The sequence below is a fragment of the Canis lupus genome, chromosome 27, assembly GCF_003254725.2.
Source record: "Canis lupus dingo isolate Sandy chromosome 27, ASM325472v2, whole genome shotgun sequence".
Classification (NCBI taxonomy): domain Eukaryota; kingdom Metazoa; phylum Chordata; class Mammalia; order Carnivora; family Canidae; genus Canis; species Canis lupus.
In genome coordinates this window covers 20,762,830-20,778,829 of record NC_064269.1, presented here as the reverse complement: position 1 = coordinate 20,778,829, position 16,000 = coordinate 20,762,830, and the positions used below count along the sequence as shown (strand labels likewise).

Below are 16,000 nucleotides of genomic sequence, written 5' to 3'. Positions count from 1 at the left end.
TTTTTTTTTGACAGCTGTAACTTTAATGACCCTTTTGCTTTTTGTTTTTTCAAGTACCTTTTTCTAAACCTCTCAGATCTTAGGAGATCAATCTTTCGATTATTTTATCTGGAGAACCAGAACTTGTATTAATTTCCAGCTTGTTTAATTTTTAAAGCTCCCTGAAAATGTCATATTGAATATTTTTCTAAATTGGCAGTTTTACATTGTAATTTATTCTGATTAAATCCTCTTATTCAGGTTTGAACCAGTACAGTAGAATTTAACAGTCTTGCATTCTGTAACAAATTTCTGTCTTCCTAAAGTTGATGAAATTCTTAATTATAGCCCTTAGCTTGGATCCATACCAGAGTTTTAATTTAACTTCTATAGACCTGGCTTCTGGCCTAGTAAATTTACAGTGTGATTTTACTTTTAGAGAAAACCCTGAAGAAAGGATGGCTCATATAGAAGGTAAGGTAAAACTTACCTTACAACGAGAAAAATCCAAAGATTAAGTTTCAGAAGATTGAAGTCTTTGAAAGAGATTATTTTAAAATTAAGATTTTGTTTTGAGGTCTCAGTACTAAATGAAGAAGCTAACTGTTGAGTGTTTCGTATTTTTCTGCTAATTTTTTTAGCTCTTCTTAAACACATTATTTATTGATTTTTAACATATCAAAAATTTCCCGTATGGCTGGTGTTCTAAGTCATATATTTTTTTAACCACTTAATAAGGAAAGCACAAGACTTAGGATTATAATACTTCATATATGAAGTATTTCCTCCAGCGATGCCTGGGTGGCTCAGCAGTTGAGCAAGCCTGCCTTTGGCTCAGGGCATGATCCTGGAGTCCCATGTGGGCGGGCTCCCTGCATGGAGCCTGCTTCTCCCTCTGCCTGTGTCTCTGCCTCTCTCTCCGTGTCTCTCATGAATAAATAAATAAAATATTTATTTATTTATTTTTACTTTTTGGTAAAAGTCTTTAAAAAAAAAAAAAAAGTATTTCCTTCAGTCAGGATGCCTGACTGGCTCAGTCAGTTAAACATCTGCCTTCTGCTCAGGTCATGACTCCTGGATCCTGGGATGGAATCCTGTATGGGTTTCCCTGCTCAGCAGGGAGTCTGTTTCTCCCTCTGCCCCTCCCCGCTGCTTATGTTCTTACGCATGTGTGTTTTCTCCCTCTTTCTCTTTTTCAAATAAGTGAAATCTTAAAAACATTTTTTTTTAAAAAGTAGTTCCTTCAAAAGAAGGACACTCTGAAGGACACTCTGACATAGTATGACACATAGAGACGACTTTAGCTGGTCAATAAGTGTGAGTTGTGAAATGGTTGGTGTCTCAGGTCACTTAACCAAGCAAAGGCTAGAAAGGATCTCATAGCTAGTGACTGACAATCATGGACCACAGAGTATGGACTAATAAAGTGATCTTTTTCACAAATATCAGGAGAAGGGAATGATCTCATGAAGAACACAATTTCTGTGTAATATAAAATGTATTTACTTGATTTGTACTTTTTTTCCCCACTATAAATTCAGAGTGTTTTAAATACACGCAGATTACGTCTGCAAATCATTTATATATGCTCTAATTTTTAATATTATAAATTTACTTTTAAGCTTGTGCCCTCCGAACAGAAGCAAAACCACAAGTGTTCTTACATGTTTTCTCTCCCCAGTGAACAATCCTGTAATAAATGTAACTTACGAAGCATATCGATGTTAACATGAAACTAAAATAATAAGATGATAAGCTGGCTTTGTTTAGAGTCTTGATTTTAATTTTATAGGTATTCCTTTAGAAATGAGTTGCACAATTGAGAAGGCACTTGCTGATGCTAAAGCTCTTGTTGAAAGATTGAGAGATCATGACGATGCAGCAGAATCTCTGATTGAGCAAACCACAGCTCTCAATAAGCGAGTAGAAGCGATGAAGCAGGTTTGATTTCTTTTCTTTCTTGTTGATTCCACTTTGAAAAAAGCAGTCAGATATTTATGTATTGCTTGAATCATAAATTTCTGCTTAATACCGTTTTTTTAATGTTTTATAAAATTTAAAAGTAACTTGATTTGTATATTTTAATTTTATTTTAGATTATCATATAATTTTGTCATGTCCAGGTGATACAGATATATATATGTATATTCTAAAAACCATATATTTGATTATTTGTTTTTCTGGCAGAGTTGCACATTGGAGTTTAGAAAATATATTAGGTTCTGATATATTAGAGACCAATAATATCTTTCACTAATAGTGATATATTTTGCTCTCTTATTTTTATAATGTAGAAATGTTTATATTTTTCTTTGTAAAAGTACTTAGGTGATGTTATTTAACAACAGAATTTTCAAAAATGGCATAAGGCAATATCTGGTTTATATATTATGCAGTTGTTGAATTTGTACTTCCTACCTTAATTTCCATTTAGTGCTACCAATTAAAGAAAAATTGAAAAGGGTTTCAGTTATTATCCTTATAATGTACATAGGAAGTTTCTTATATAAGAATTGTATATAAGAATTTTCCAGTGGTCCACGGGGTTAAGGTACCATTTTAAGCCTACTTATGATAAAAATTTTCAACTTTAAGATAATTATACAGTCTCTCCTTATGATGGAAATCATTTAGGGGGAAATGTATATTCATAGCCTACTCTTGTGAAACTCATCCATTTTGTAAAAGGAAGCAACCCTGGAATACCGCTTTTAACAAAGCTATTGGAAATAATAGAGCAAATTTACTTGTTTTGTTGCCTTAAACAGATTACATATCTCCCTAACTGTCCAGCTTGACTCATGCATTCCAAGGAACTAATATCTGGTACTGAGTCATAAAAACAAAGGAGTTTGACAACTAAAGAACCAGAAATGTTATAATGAATACATTACTAAGCAGCACATCAAAATGCCTTGAAAATGAAGGAGTACAATTTTAAAGTTAGATTCACATTTATTTCTAGGTTTTTTATTTCTTTTTTACATGTTCTTTTGCTATTGTTATTGAGATATAATTCACAATACCCATATAGTTTACCCTCCTAAAGGGCATAGTTCATTGGATTTTAGTACATTCATAGGTTGCGCAACCACAATCACTATCTAATTCCAGAACATTCTCCTCACCCCAAAAGCTTACCTCCATTAGCAAGCTAGGTATTCCCTAGCTCTCCCTTCCCTCAGCCCCTGGCAACTAATCTTTCTATCTCTATAGATTTGTCTCTTTGGGATATTTCATGTGAATGGAATCATACAATTTGTGGCTTTTTGTAACTTTTTTAAATGTAATGTTCTTGAGGTTCATCCATATTATAGCATGTTTTAAGTTTTTTATTCCTTTTTATTGCTGAATAATATTCCATCATAAGGATATAGTGCATTGTGTCTATCCATTCATCAGTTGATGGGACATTTGGATTATTTCTATTTGGGGGCTGTTATGAATAATACTGCTGTGAATATTTGTGTACAAATTTCTGTGTAGACCTATATTTTCAGTTATCTTGGGTATATACGTGGGGGTAGAATTATAGTCATCCTGCTATACATTAGATTCTCCAGAACTTACTCATCGTTTGCCCATTTTTAATACATCATCATTAAATTATTATTATTATTGAGAGTTGTTAAGAATTCTTTATATATTCTGGATTAGGCCCTTATATATATTGAGATATGTATTTTCAAATATTTTCTCCCAACATGTTCTTTTTTGATCTTTTCATTAGTATCAGGAGGAAATTCAAGAACTTAATGAAGTTGCAAGGCATCGGCCACGGTCCACATTAGTTATGGGAATCCAGCAAGAAAACAGACAAATCAGAGAACTGCAACAAGAGAACAAAGGTGGGGTCCTGAGGTGGCTCAGTGGGCTAAGCAGCTGCCTTTGGCTTAGGTCTCAGGATCCTGGGATAGAGCCCCACATTGGGCTCTCTGCTCATTGGGGAGCCTGCTTCTCCCTCTCCCTCTGCCTGCCACTCCCCTTCTCTCTCTCTCTCTTTAATAAATAAATAAAATCTTTATAAAATAAAAGAGAATGAAGGTAAGATATATAATTTTAAGATTATTAAGAACGTATGATTGTAAAAAACAAAGGAGTTTGACAAATAAAGCTAAAAACCAGTAATGTTATAATGAATTATGTTACTAAGTCACTCAGCAAAATGCCTTGAGAATAAAAGAGTAGGCTTTAAAGTTAGATTCACATTTATTTAAAAAATTTTTTCATTTCTTTTGCACATACTCTTTTATTACTATTGAGATATAATTCACATACCATAAAATATACTCTTTGGGAAGGCATAGTTCATTGGATTTTAGTTAAAATTAAACTTGGTTGACCATTTGCTTCAACGTGAATAGAACTGGAGGCTATTATGCTGAGTGAAGTAAGTCAATCAGAGAAGGACAAACATTATATGGTCTCATTCATTTGGGGAATATAAAAATAGTGAAAGGGAATAAAGGGGAAAGGAGAGAAAATGAGTGGGAAATATCAGAGAGGGAGACAGAACATGAGAGACTTCTAACTCTGAGAAACAAAGGGTAGTGGAAGGGGAGGTAGGCAGGGGGAAGGGGTGACTGGATGATGGGCACTGAGGGGGGCACTTGATGGGATGAGCCTGGGTGTTATACTGTATGTTGGCAAATCAAACTCCAATAAAAATACATACAAAAAAAGGGAAAAAATTAAACTTGGTTGAAAGAGCTATAATACACAGTTGGACTCTTAATTTGGGATCAATTAATATTTTTAAAAACAGGGAAATGGGCAACTAAATTTCCTTTTCGGTATTCTCATTTCTGGTCCAAATGCCCAAATCATATGTAGTAGTCTTTATCCTTTCCTACATATGAATGTCTACCTTACTTGGAGTCATCTTAGATTCCCACTCTCAATATCCAGTTTATGCCGTTATTACCTATGAAGTAACTCACTTTCTTCTCTACGGAACAACTGCTTTAGTCCCTTGCTTAGATGTTCATGGTCTGTTGCCAGAACTATCCTAATTGGCCTCAATGATTCCAGTTTCTTTTCCCCCTCTAGTCTGTCTCCCAACACAGGCATCCAATTCATTTTTCAAAGATCTCTCTGATCATGTTATTCTTTTGCTTTAGAACCTTCATTGTATACTTATTTCCATATCCAGAAGCTTTCAAAATCAACTCCAAGCCTTTTTTTCTGTCTCCTTCCCATCCTTCTCTTCTCTATGAAACCTTCTTGCTGTCCTGAACCAGTTCTGAACCCACCATCTGCTTTCATGCCTCCCTGTGTAGAACGCCTTTTCCTTTTTCAGCTTAAGGAATGCAAGTTCATCTCAATAATGTGAAACTTTCACCAATTTCTCCTCACTGACTACATATATATATATCATATATATATATATATGATATATATATATCAGAGTTCTGATCTGGACTTTACACGTTATATTAGAATTATATGTATTTGCTTTTTCTTCTAGACTGAGCTCTGTGGCCTTTTGGGTATTCCTAATGTAGAGCGTTATCTCGTACTTAATTGTTATTCAGTAAATGTTGGTTGAAATAATTCTTTAAAAATGAGCTTTAAATGGTCATTTAAAAAGCTAATAAAGAACTCTATTTGGTGTGCTTTATTTCTTTATGGCAAGATTCTTAGATGTTTTCTATTCAAAACACCCTCTTTTTATGTTGCTTTTCTGATAAATATAGTGAGGAAGAGAATATTTTGTAGATCTTTAACTCAAGTTTGAGTAAAATAGACTATTTTTCTTGTTATTCTTGATAGAATTGCGTACATCCCTGGAAGAACATCAGTCTGCCTTGGAACTGATAATGAGCAAGTATCGAGAACAAATGTTTAGACTTCTAATGGCTAGCAAAAAAGACGATCCGGGTATAATAACGAAGTTAAAAGAGCAGCACTCCAAGGTAGTTCATTTTATAAATATAATTTGAAATGAAAAAGAATTACAGTTGATTAACTTGTGTTGAGACTTTTTTTTTTAAATCACAGGTATCTAACATGATATTGAATATTCATCTTTCTGACGTTTTCTGCCTTTCCTTATTTTTGTCATTTCTTGCTACATATTTTGTTTGATTTACTCTCCTAACTCCTGTTGTTCCCTAGTTCTTTAACATATTTTCAAAAGTAAATTTTATTTGGGAAGTACAGGTAAGTGTATTCAATTCAAAATTATTTTATAAGGTAATCTGCTTTTAAGAAATATTCTAATTTGTGTGTTGCCGTTTGTTGCAAAAACAAAAACTGAAATGCTGAAAACATTTTCAGAAATTTGAAACCAGCTCAAGGTAGATTTGTTTTCCTTAAGACTGTTTTCTGAATGAAGCTAATTAATCCAGACTGTAAATAATACTGATTATGATGGAAAAAACATGGGTGGGGCCAGTGGGGAGGAAAAGAACTAACATATTAAGATTTTGGACCTCTCCTCCCCCAATCATGTATCACTTAACATCATTTTTAGAGATAGAGCTGAACTGGTTAGAAATTAGTGTTTTTCCCTTTGTTCATTTACTTATTGACATCCCTGTGTCTGTTTCCTTTGTGTATGTCTCTGTGTTCATTAGAAACTGCTATGAAGACAAGTAGAATAATCCTTTTCTATTTACATTTTAAGTCGAATTTTAACTGCTGGTGTGAAATAAAAATATTAGTATATTGTGATTTCTAACTATTACCTGTATTGGATAATGGTGAGCTAACTATTATAACTAACATTATTTAAGAAATCATTGTTTTAAGACTTGTTTTATCTTTCTCAATTATTAAAACACATTTTAGAGTCTTTAATTCTTCCATCGTGGTGCTTATAGGTACTTTTAAATTATTAATTATTTCTATTAAAATTAAATACCTAGTAAATAGATCTTTGTGTTACAACTTTGCATATTAAGAAAGTTAGTAATAGATACCTTTTGTGTCAGTTGAATAATTAATAACTATGGGTTTAATGTTATCTAATTATACTATTCATCTTCCAACCAAAAGGAATAACGTTGGATGTTTAAGTGGCAATCTTTTGAATACAAATTTATCTATTGTTAATGAGATCATTATAAAAACATAAATTTAAATGTATAGTGTTTCTTTTAAAGGTACAAAGATGAATTGACTTAAATTATTGGTTAAATAAATACAATCTTGAGAAATTCCAAAAGGCCCTTCTGTTTAAAAAAGAAACAAATTTCTTGAGATCTAAAGAGATTGCTCTACCAAAAAATGTTTAGTATAAGATACTGCAGGTTGCTAGTTCCATCTGGTAGTAGCTATGCCAGAAGCAAATATTTTCTAGAACACGATAGATTTTACCAGTGATTAGAGCAGTTTTATTATTAGCAAAGTTAAACATTTCTTAAGATAGCTGTAAACCATCTTTTATTATATAGATTGACTTCATCTAAGTGCTGATCCTTCCATAAAATGACTGTTCAATTCTTGTTAATTCCAACTAATACATATTAATGTTTGTGATTTTGATTTTTCCCAAAAAGGAGACACTTCAACTCAAACATTATTAACATTTGCACTGGCTTAGTTATTATTAATAATAAGATGAAATAAATAAGTTCCATTAGTCTGCCATAGTAATTTACAGTGTAAAAGGAGATAGATACAAACATAATATATAAGGTAGGATGAATCCTAAAATAGAGATATGATTTAATATGGGAATACTAATGGAAGTAAGGTTAGGTCTCTTGAGGAGAATCTGGGAAGGTGTCAAGAAAGAAAAATCTATCTAAATCTAGCCTTGAATTAATTACTGGGAGAGGAAGGTCAACAAGCAGAAGTGGATGAGCAGAGAAACTTGTATTATAAAGGTGTAAAAATATGAGATTCCAGCATGTGTTTAGGTATTGATGCTCTGATGACCCTAAACACACAAAAAATTTTATAACACATTTAAGAGTAACAAGCAGGGTTACACATAACAGCATTTTGGCATAAGAGATCCTCTGAGACCACCGTAGTACAGAATTTCACCCTCACTTAAAGGTTTTCAGCACAGATTCAAAAATCAACATAAAGTTTGAGAAGAATTCATTTTTGTCCAAATACTCATTTTTACATTATTTTTGAACAGCTGCCTTTTTGGAAATCTTAAAAAAACAAACATTTCAAACAGTTGGCTAACACGCATGAACTAACACTCATTCAGTTTTTAAATTACGGATAATATCCGTATTAACATTATAATGACTCTATACTACAGATTGACATGGTACATCGTAACAGCTCCGAAGGATTCTTCCTTGATGCATCTCGACACATCTTTGAAGCATCTCAACATGGACTGGAGAGGAGGCACTTGGAAGCAAATCAGAATGTACACTAAATAAAACAGTCAACTTTTGGGGTGTGGATGGAAGGGGGGAGGTCCATTTAAAACCTTCTTTGACATTGAATTTTCCTGCCAGTTTAAATCAGCAAATAAATGAAATTGCTTTTAAAAATACTGTGCTTTTGATAGCCATGCAAAAATATTCAGCATTGAAACTTTAATCTGTCATTAATTCTGTGTATTATATCATATACAGCCTGTTAGATAATTGCAAGCTTTAAAGATTGGTTAAGCCAGCTTTTCATTTTGTTGCTGCAAAATTTTATAAACAGTTTTCCTCTTTGTGGACGTCAGAGGTGTTTTCTTGGAAGTCATTTTAATCTGATTTCATAAAAATTTTGTTTGAACTATTAAAGGAACAATTTTAATTCAGTTTTTGATCGTTTGTAGTCCTTTAGTTTGAGTTCACAATAACCTAAAAATGCCTTTGTTTAGGTGTTACATGTATGTGTTAGTAGTATATACTATATTGTCTTTTTGTGTGTATATGTGTGTGTGTGGCAGATCACTATTGAGCAAGTTGAAATAACCCTAAACAAAAGTTACAAATGAAAGGCATTTCAAGAAAGTTCAAGAATTATATTACTGATAGTCCAAAGAATATGTTACTGACACTTCTTGCCTTTCAGACAGTTTTGAAAGCATGGGTCTTGGCCTCTTATGTTCATTAAAAGACCTATGAGATTTCCCTAAGGATTTTATTGTAATAAATGAACCATTGAACTGGGCCTATAAAAATACTATTAAAAAAAATCAGTAGAATTTCATTTTCTTCCATTTTAAAAGCAAAGAATGATTTGCTTCCTGTACAGTCTTTTACCCTAAAAAGACACTAAAATGATAAGCTAAAGAAAGTGTTGGTATTCAGAATTTTTTCTCATACCCTTAATCTGCTGCTGCAGTTACCAGTACTTAACTTGCTTTTAAACATTTTGCTCCCAGGAATCCCTGGGTGGCTCAGCGGTTTAGCGCCTGCTTTCAGCCCAGGGCGTGATCCTGGAGACCTGGGATTGAGTCCCATGTCAGGCTCCCTGCGTGGAGCCTGCTTCTCCCTCTGCCTGTGTCTCTGCCTTTCTCTTTCTCTCTCTCTCTGTCTTTCATGAATGAATAAATAAAATCTGAAAAAAAAAATTCTCCCTTCCCAGAGGGAGAGATTTTAATCATTTTTTAAAAACTATTTCGGATTATGACAGATGGATGTTTGTCTTGATACTATTCTTGCTACCATAATCTAATCCAGAACTGCCTAATAACACTCTCTGAAATGATAGAAATGTTCTTCATCTGTGCTATTCATCATGGAAGCCACCAGCCCCATGAAGCTGTTGAGCACATGGAAGTGTCGCTAGTACAACTCAGGAACTGAAATTTTAATTTTTTAAAAGATGTTTAATTTTAATTAATATTTATATAGCATCATGTTGGATAGTGTAGATTAGTCCTTTTATTTTGCCTTCTTTTTGCATATACATTAGCATTGTATAGGTGTCCCCATCAAAATAATATGACCTGCATTTTTGTTGGTTAGAAAGTACTAAATGTGTGGTAAGCCAAAGATACTATTTGTTCTCCATATTTCTTCCACAGTTCACTAGTTTTGTAGGTTTTGCAGGTTCTCTTCAAATCCTTTTTACAAATAGGATATATACAATTATTTAAGAGACAAGGTTATTAGGGAAGTTTTTAGCTTTTGCATTTAAATTTTGACCTCAATATAATAAAATCACCCTCAACTGCCAGTGAACAATGGTCTAGAGAAACTGTTCATTGAAAAAAAGGATTATTCTCAAATTTCTGTTGATTCTTAAACCTCGTGTCTTTCACTTGACTCTAAAAGCTCCTTGAAATCAGGGAATGTGTCTTGATAGGTTTCATATTCCTATTGCCTAGCATAGTGCCTGGAATATCATAGGTGTGGAAAAAATAATGGCATAAGATTGGAAGAAATTTATGCTCCCTGCTGCACCAATACATGTGGCTATTTTATACTTAAATATTTTGAACAGTTTGTAAAGGCCATTTAGTATTTAAATGCTCAGGGGATCCCTGGGTGGCCCAGCGGTTTAGCGCCACCTTGAGCCCCAGGGCATAATCCTGGAGACCTAGGATCCAGTCCCACATCTGGGCTCCCTGCATGGAACGTGCTTCTCCCTCTGCCTGTGTCTCTGCCTCTCTCTCTCCCTCTCTCTGTGTCTCTCATGAATAAATAAAATCATCTTTAAAAAAATATTTTAATGTTCAAAAGCAGATTTCTGTTCATTTTATTCAGTGTTTATTATACATTATGCACCAGACACAGGCAAATATAAACAAGATACAGTTCCTACTCTCAAGAAGGATTATAATCTGGAAAAATGTCTAGGTTGGATTGAGATTAATTTTTAGACATGGATAATATAGAAAAGACTTGAAAATCATGAGGCCATTAGGGGTAAAGAGACTGTCAATTTTGTCTTTCCCATTACTTTGTAGTATATGTAGGTATTTAAAAAACTGTTGATCATTTGTGGTGAAAAGAATGTGAAATAGAGCTAGTGGGTTTATATTGTGCTGCTTATCTTTACTTGTAGCCCTAACGGAAATCTGATTTCAAAAGCACATTGATGGTCAGTGAACTTTCTTGTAAATATGTTTGATATAGTACCTTCACGTTAAATGGCAATGTAAGAATATTACATTCATATTAAGTGGCAATGCAGATTTTTTTTTAAAGGAGAGAATCCAAAAATAAAGTATTTCACTGATTTGCAACTCCTATCTTTTTTTTTCAGGAATTACAAGCACATGTTGATCAAATAACAGAAATGGCAGCAGTAATGAGGAAAGCCATTGAAATTGATGAGCAACAGGGTTGCAAGGAACAGGAACGAATATTTCAACTGGAAGTAAGTTTTAAATTGCAAATGTGGGTGAAAACTGTCCATACAAAGATTGATAGCAGAAAATACACCCCATTTAAAAATATATGTATACACTTCTCTGGAAAACTGGTAATGTTTTCTTTCTTAACCTGGATACTGGTTATATGGGTATATAATGCAAGACCATTTACATAGTAATACAAAAGTTCAGAATGAGTAGTAACTTAGAGCGATATTCGAGAAAATTGATGTTTTGATCTTATGTTGCTCCTGTTACTGGGCAAATATAATTTTTAATTTAGTAATTTTAAAAATTTCTTCATTCTGTTGGAGATCATTATGATGCAGGGAAAATTTTTTTAAGTCCACAAATATTCTCTGGGCACTTGTATTTTTCTGGGGAATGTATAAAAACCTTTTTTCCTTTATTTTGTGATAGCAAAAGCATAAATCATTGTTGAACAATTTAAATTAGTGGAATAAAGTTTCATACTTTAAAAGCTTCATTTTGAAGTCATGGTGGAGATATTGGTTATAAAGGGCCAAAATAAATTTCTGTTTCTAAGCATTCTTTAAGGGTAAGCAAACTTTTTCAGTAAAGGACCAGATAGAAAATATTTTAGGCTTTGCAAGCCAGTCATTCCCTGTTGCAACTACTCACCTATGCCACTGTAATACAAAAGCAGCCATACACACAAAAAAGATTGAGCTTACCTATGTTCCTGTAAAGTTTAATTTACAAACAACAGGTCTCAAGCCAGGCTGAATGTAGTTTGCTGATTCCCTATTTTGTACCATGGAAACAGAAAGTAAGCCTGAAGACAAAGTGGTTGAGAATTATAGAAGTTATTTTTAAATACCTGCTAATTGGGATCCCTGGGTGGTGCAGCGGTTTGGCGCCTGCCTTTGGCCCAGGGCGCGATCCTGGAGACCCGGGATCAAATCCCACGTCGGGCTCCCGGTGCGTGGAGCCTGCTTCTCCCTCTGCCTGTGTCTCTGCCTCTCTCTCTCTCTCTCTCTCTCTGTGTGTGTGTGTGTGTGTGACTATCATAAATAAATAAAAATTTAAAAAAATAATAAATACCTGCTAATTTTGGGATGCCTGGGTAGCTCAGTGGTTAAGCAATGCTACCTTCAGGTGAAGTCATGATCCTGGGATCCCAGGATTTTGAGTCCCACATCAGGCTCACCACAGGGAGCCTGCTTCTCCCTCTGCCTCTTTCTCTGTGTCTCGAATGAATGAATGAATAAAATCTTAAAAAAAATAAGTCTGCTAATTTCTTATAGTAACTAATCTAGAAAAGAGTTATCAAAAAAAAAAAAAGAGTTATCAGTGCTAGATTGGGTCACTTTCTTGAAAAACATCATGATCACTCAGCCAGCCCTGCTACTTTCAAATTCCAGTTGGGAAAACAATCCAAACCAGATGGCTTGTCCTACATTCCACGCTCTCATGGAAAGGAGTAAAAGTACTAAAGTACTAAGAGGTTCTAGTCCCAGGGTATTATTCACAGGCTTTGTTGGGTTTATATAAATATTAATCTAGTTCCTCATTTATACTGTGAGTGTAAAATAAGGCAGTTTTTGAGATTCTATCCACAGTTAGAGCTGCATAAATAAGTCTTTGTACTGGTGGAAAACGCTGAGCACAATTCCTACTTCTTTATAAAAAGTATTCTCTAGATTCAAGTTGTCAACTTCAACTGTATATATCATTTAATATACGTCTGCCAATTATAGAACTTTGTCACACTTTTAGGTTTGGCTTAAGATATGTTTGTATTCTTGTGGCTGTCTTGGTAATTATGTCTTTCTTTTTGTCCTCTTTTAGCAAGAAAACAAAGGCTTGAGAGAGATTCTTCAAATAACTCGAGAATCATTTCTGAATCTTAGGAAGGATGATGTGTCTGAAAGTTCATCTTTGTCAGCATTAGTGACCAATAGTGACCTGAGTCTGAGGAAGAGCTGAAGAGCCTGTAAGTCCATGAGTTTCTTACAAGGCTCCAAATAGTCACTGGGACTGGCCTACTAAAGTCAGTGAATTAACAGAAAAATCTGTCTCAAGCTACCCTTGCTTTATTTTTTTTTATAGTATGTACAGTGCACTGGCAGTGACATTCTTGAGATAGCAAAAAAAAAAAAAAAAATGCATAGTTAATGGTCATAGACTTTATTCCAAAATAAAATTTAAAACAAACTCTTGTTAACTGATAAACAAACTAAAGATTTTCTGAGTGACTGCTGAACTGTCAAGAGCTTTCAGCAGTATAGGTGGCACTCTGGATGATACTTGGATAAGCATGAATATTCCCAGTAAATGTATGGGAATTCATAAAATTATTCAAATTTTAAAATACATAGTTTTGCCTCAGTTTTGTGAATGGAAGATCGTCATACTAAATTTTATTTCACCTCCCTGTTTGGTGTCAGAGTTAACAAATAAGCTTGTGTACCATGAGACTTCAGCTTTAATGACTGTGTGGTCTACCTTCCCATAAATTTAAATTTTTGTCAAAGAAAATTTAGTTAGGAAGGCTGTAGGAATGTTTCATATGCACCATAAACAAGACGTAATTTAATTTTAGTTAATTTACCAAATTAAAGTAGCTAACAGTTGTCCATAAGTTGCTTACATACATGAAATATCATTTCAGGAATGAAAGAGAAAGAATATTACTTTCTAAGAAAGAAGATCTTATAAGAGACATATTAGTAGGTTAAACTACTCCTTTGAAAGATTAAGTTTTGGTTCTAAATAATGAAGATGAGATTTTTCTCTTCTCTGGTTGATCTTTAAGGATATTATGTAGCTCTTTTAGCTAACAGAGTTGAAATGTTTGATATAGCAAGCTACGTGTGGTAATTTCAAAGTAAATTGGGAATTCCTCTGCCTCATTGAACCCTTTCCTTAAAAGTATTCTTAAGAGATACAGAAAGTAAATTAAATTTTTTTTTAATTTTGTTTTTTGGATCTATTCTTAAGCTCTGTCTGGTCCTCATAACCTGTAAGATTTTTCTTACAATCTCTCAAGTCAAAAGGGCTGGGGGGTAGCGGGGGTGGAAATCTATGGATTTATAAGTATTTGTTTGATTTTTTTATAAAATATATATCCAGTATGTAAATTTTTAAAAGCCACTAGACATAGAAATGTACTTTAACCAATTGAAATCTAAATTTTTCTTATTTTGTGATTATAGAATAAAATAGGATAAAAGAAAAATGTCACATGTGATTAAATACACTCATTTATATTAAAATTAGCACAATAGAAAATTCTACTTTTGGGTATGTAATTTGTTAAATAAATATTCACATGGTAATTTTGTGTATAATTTCATATGTTGGTAAAATTCAAAACTACTTTTCACTTTGGAATTTTTCTACCTTAAGTTTGGGGTAAGTGGGGCTGACTGAAAAGGGCTTATGGCCCAAACACTGAAAAGATTTCTTTTCTCAGAGCCTTAATTGATATTTTATAAATGAAGTTTTTTTTTTTTAACTTTTCTATTGGTTTTGGGGAAAGTATCTGTTAATTTGGTGGCACATTCATTCATATAGTTTTTATCCCAAGTTAGAATTAAAGACAATAAGCTACACAGTCGAGATTAAATCTGAGGCAATTCATTGAGGCAGCTCTATTACAAAATGTTACTTGATAATTATTTTTATAACAAGTTAATTTATTCTTGGTCTTATTTGGATATAATTTTAAGATCTTGGTGTTTAAAGACATTTACTTTGTTATACAGCAAGATTTCCATCCACACTTTTTTTTTTTAAAGCAGAACCTTAAATTTATGTCTGAGAGTGTACTGCATAGGAGCCTATTTTATCAATAAAGATGAGTTGTTGAAATTGATATGGTCTCCAAGTTAATTTGAGAACAATGCTTACATTCTTACATATAGTCTATTTTTATGGCATCTTATCTCTTACCATAAAACTAGTACTTAGCAACAACTTCTATCTGTATTTCTTAGGAATTGGCCAGCAACTTATTCCTGATCCTGCAAGCCTTTTTATTATATGCGGTGGGTTTAAGCGTTTCCCCGCAAAGGTATGTCCAGGTTCTAACCTCCTATACCTGTGAATGTGACCACATTTTAAGTCTTGACAGGGGTAGGGACCTTTGGATGAGATCATCCTGGATTTAGGATGGGCCCTATATCCAATGACTAGTGTCCTTACAGGAGAGAAGGAATTTTGAAACAGAGGCACAAGGAGAAAGCCCTGTGAAGACAGAAGCAGAGAGTTAATGCACGCCTCAGGGCCCTGAGGTGCCACCAGAAACTAGGAGAAGGGTATGAAATGCTACCCCTCAGAGCCTCCAGAAGGGGCCAACCCTGCTTGATTTCCCCCTCCTTGTGCTTTCTGGCTCTCCCCCCCCCCCCCCCCCCCCCGCCCATCCCGCTCTGTCAAATAAAATTTTTAAACCAAACCCTGCCTTCTTGATTTTTTTAGAACTATGAGAGAATAAATTTCTGCTAAGCCACCCAGCCTATGGTAACTTGTTATGGCAGCCCTAGAAAACAGATATTTATCATCTGTCCTCTATACTTTTTATTTATTTTTTATTTTTTTATACTTTTTTTTTATATAGGAAATACAATTCTAAAAAACTGATTATATACAACCTCACAGATAAAGTCACCTTTAAAGAGTATTTCTAAACTGCCTTAATGATTAGAAGATCGTATCCATTACCTCAAATTTTTACAGTCAGAGTAAAATAGGAGTTAATTTTTCAGTGAAAAACATCAATGAAAAATAATTTCTCATTTGAATTTGAAGGGGCACTCTTTTTAC

The 16,000-nt window shown here is 33.7% G+C and overlaps 1 protein-coding gene across 7 annotated transcripts in view; it reads left to right on the top strand.

Annotated features, from left to right (window-relative positions):
• The window catches only part of FGFR1OP2 (FGFR1 oncogene partner 2), a 32,396-nt gene extending 16,793 nt beyond the window's left edge, over positions 1–15,603 (top strand). Inside the window, exons 2-9 of one of the 7 annotated variants that reach the window (XR_003140447.3) lie at positions 1,772–1,920; positions 3,710–3,827; positions 5,752–5,894; positions 8,204–8,317; positions 11,104–11,217; positions 13,025–13,169; positions 15,175–15,251; positions 15,385–15,603. Coding sequence is in view for 4 of the 7 variants with exons in the window: in XM_025455441.3 (XP_025311226.1) it covers positions 1,786–1,920; positions 3,710–3,827; positions 5,752–5,894; positions 8,204–8,317; positions 11,104–11,217; positions 13,025–13,162 (762 nt within the window). In the remaining 3 variants the exon portion in view is untranslated. Of the gene's footprint in view, positions 1–1,771; positions 1,921–3,709; positions 3,828–5,751; positions 5,895–8,203; positions 8,318–11,103; positions 11,218–13,024; positions 15,054–15,174 lie in introns of those variants that run through there. The other 6 variants (XR_007406426.1, XR_007406427.1, XM_025455441.3 and 3 more) reach the window with 6 other exon arrangements.
• Positions 15,604–16,000: the final 397 nt, after the last annotated feature.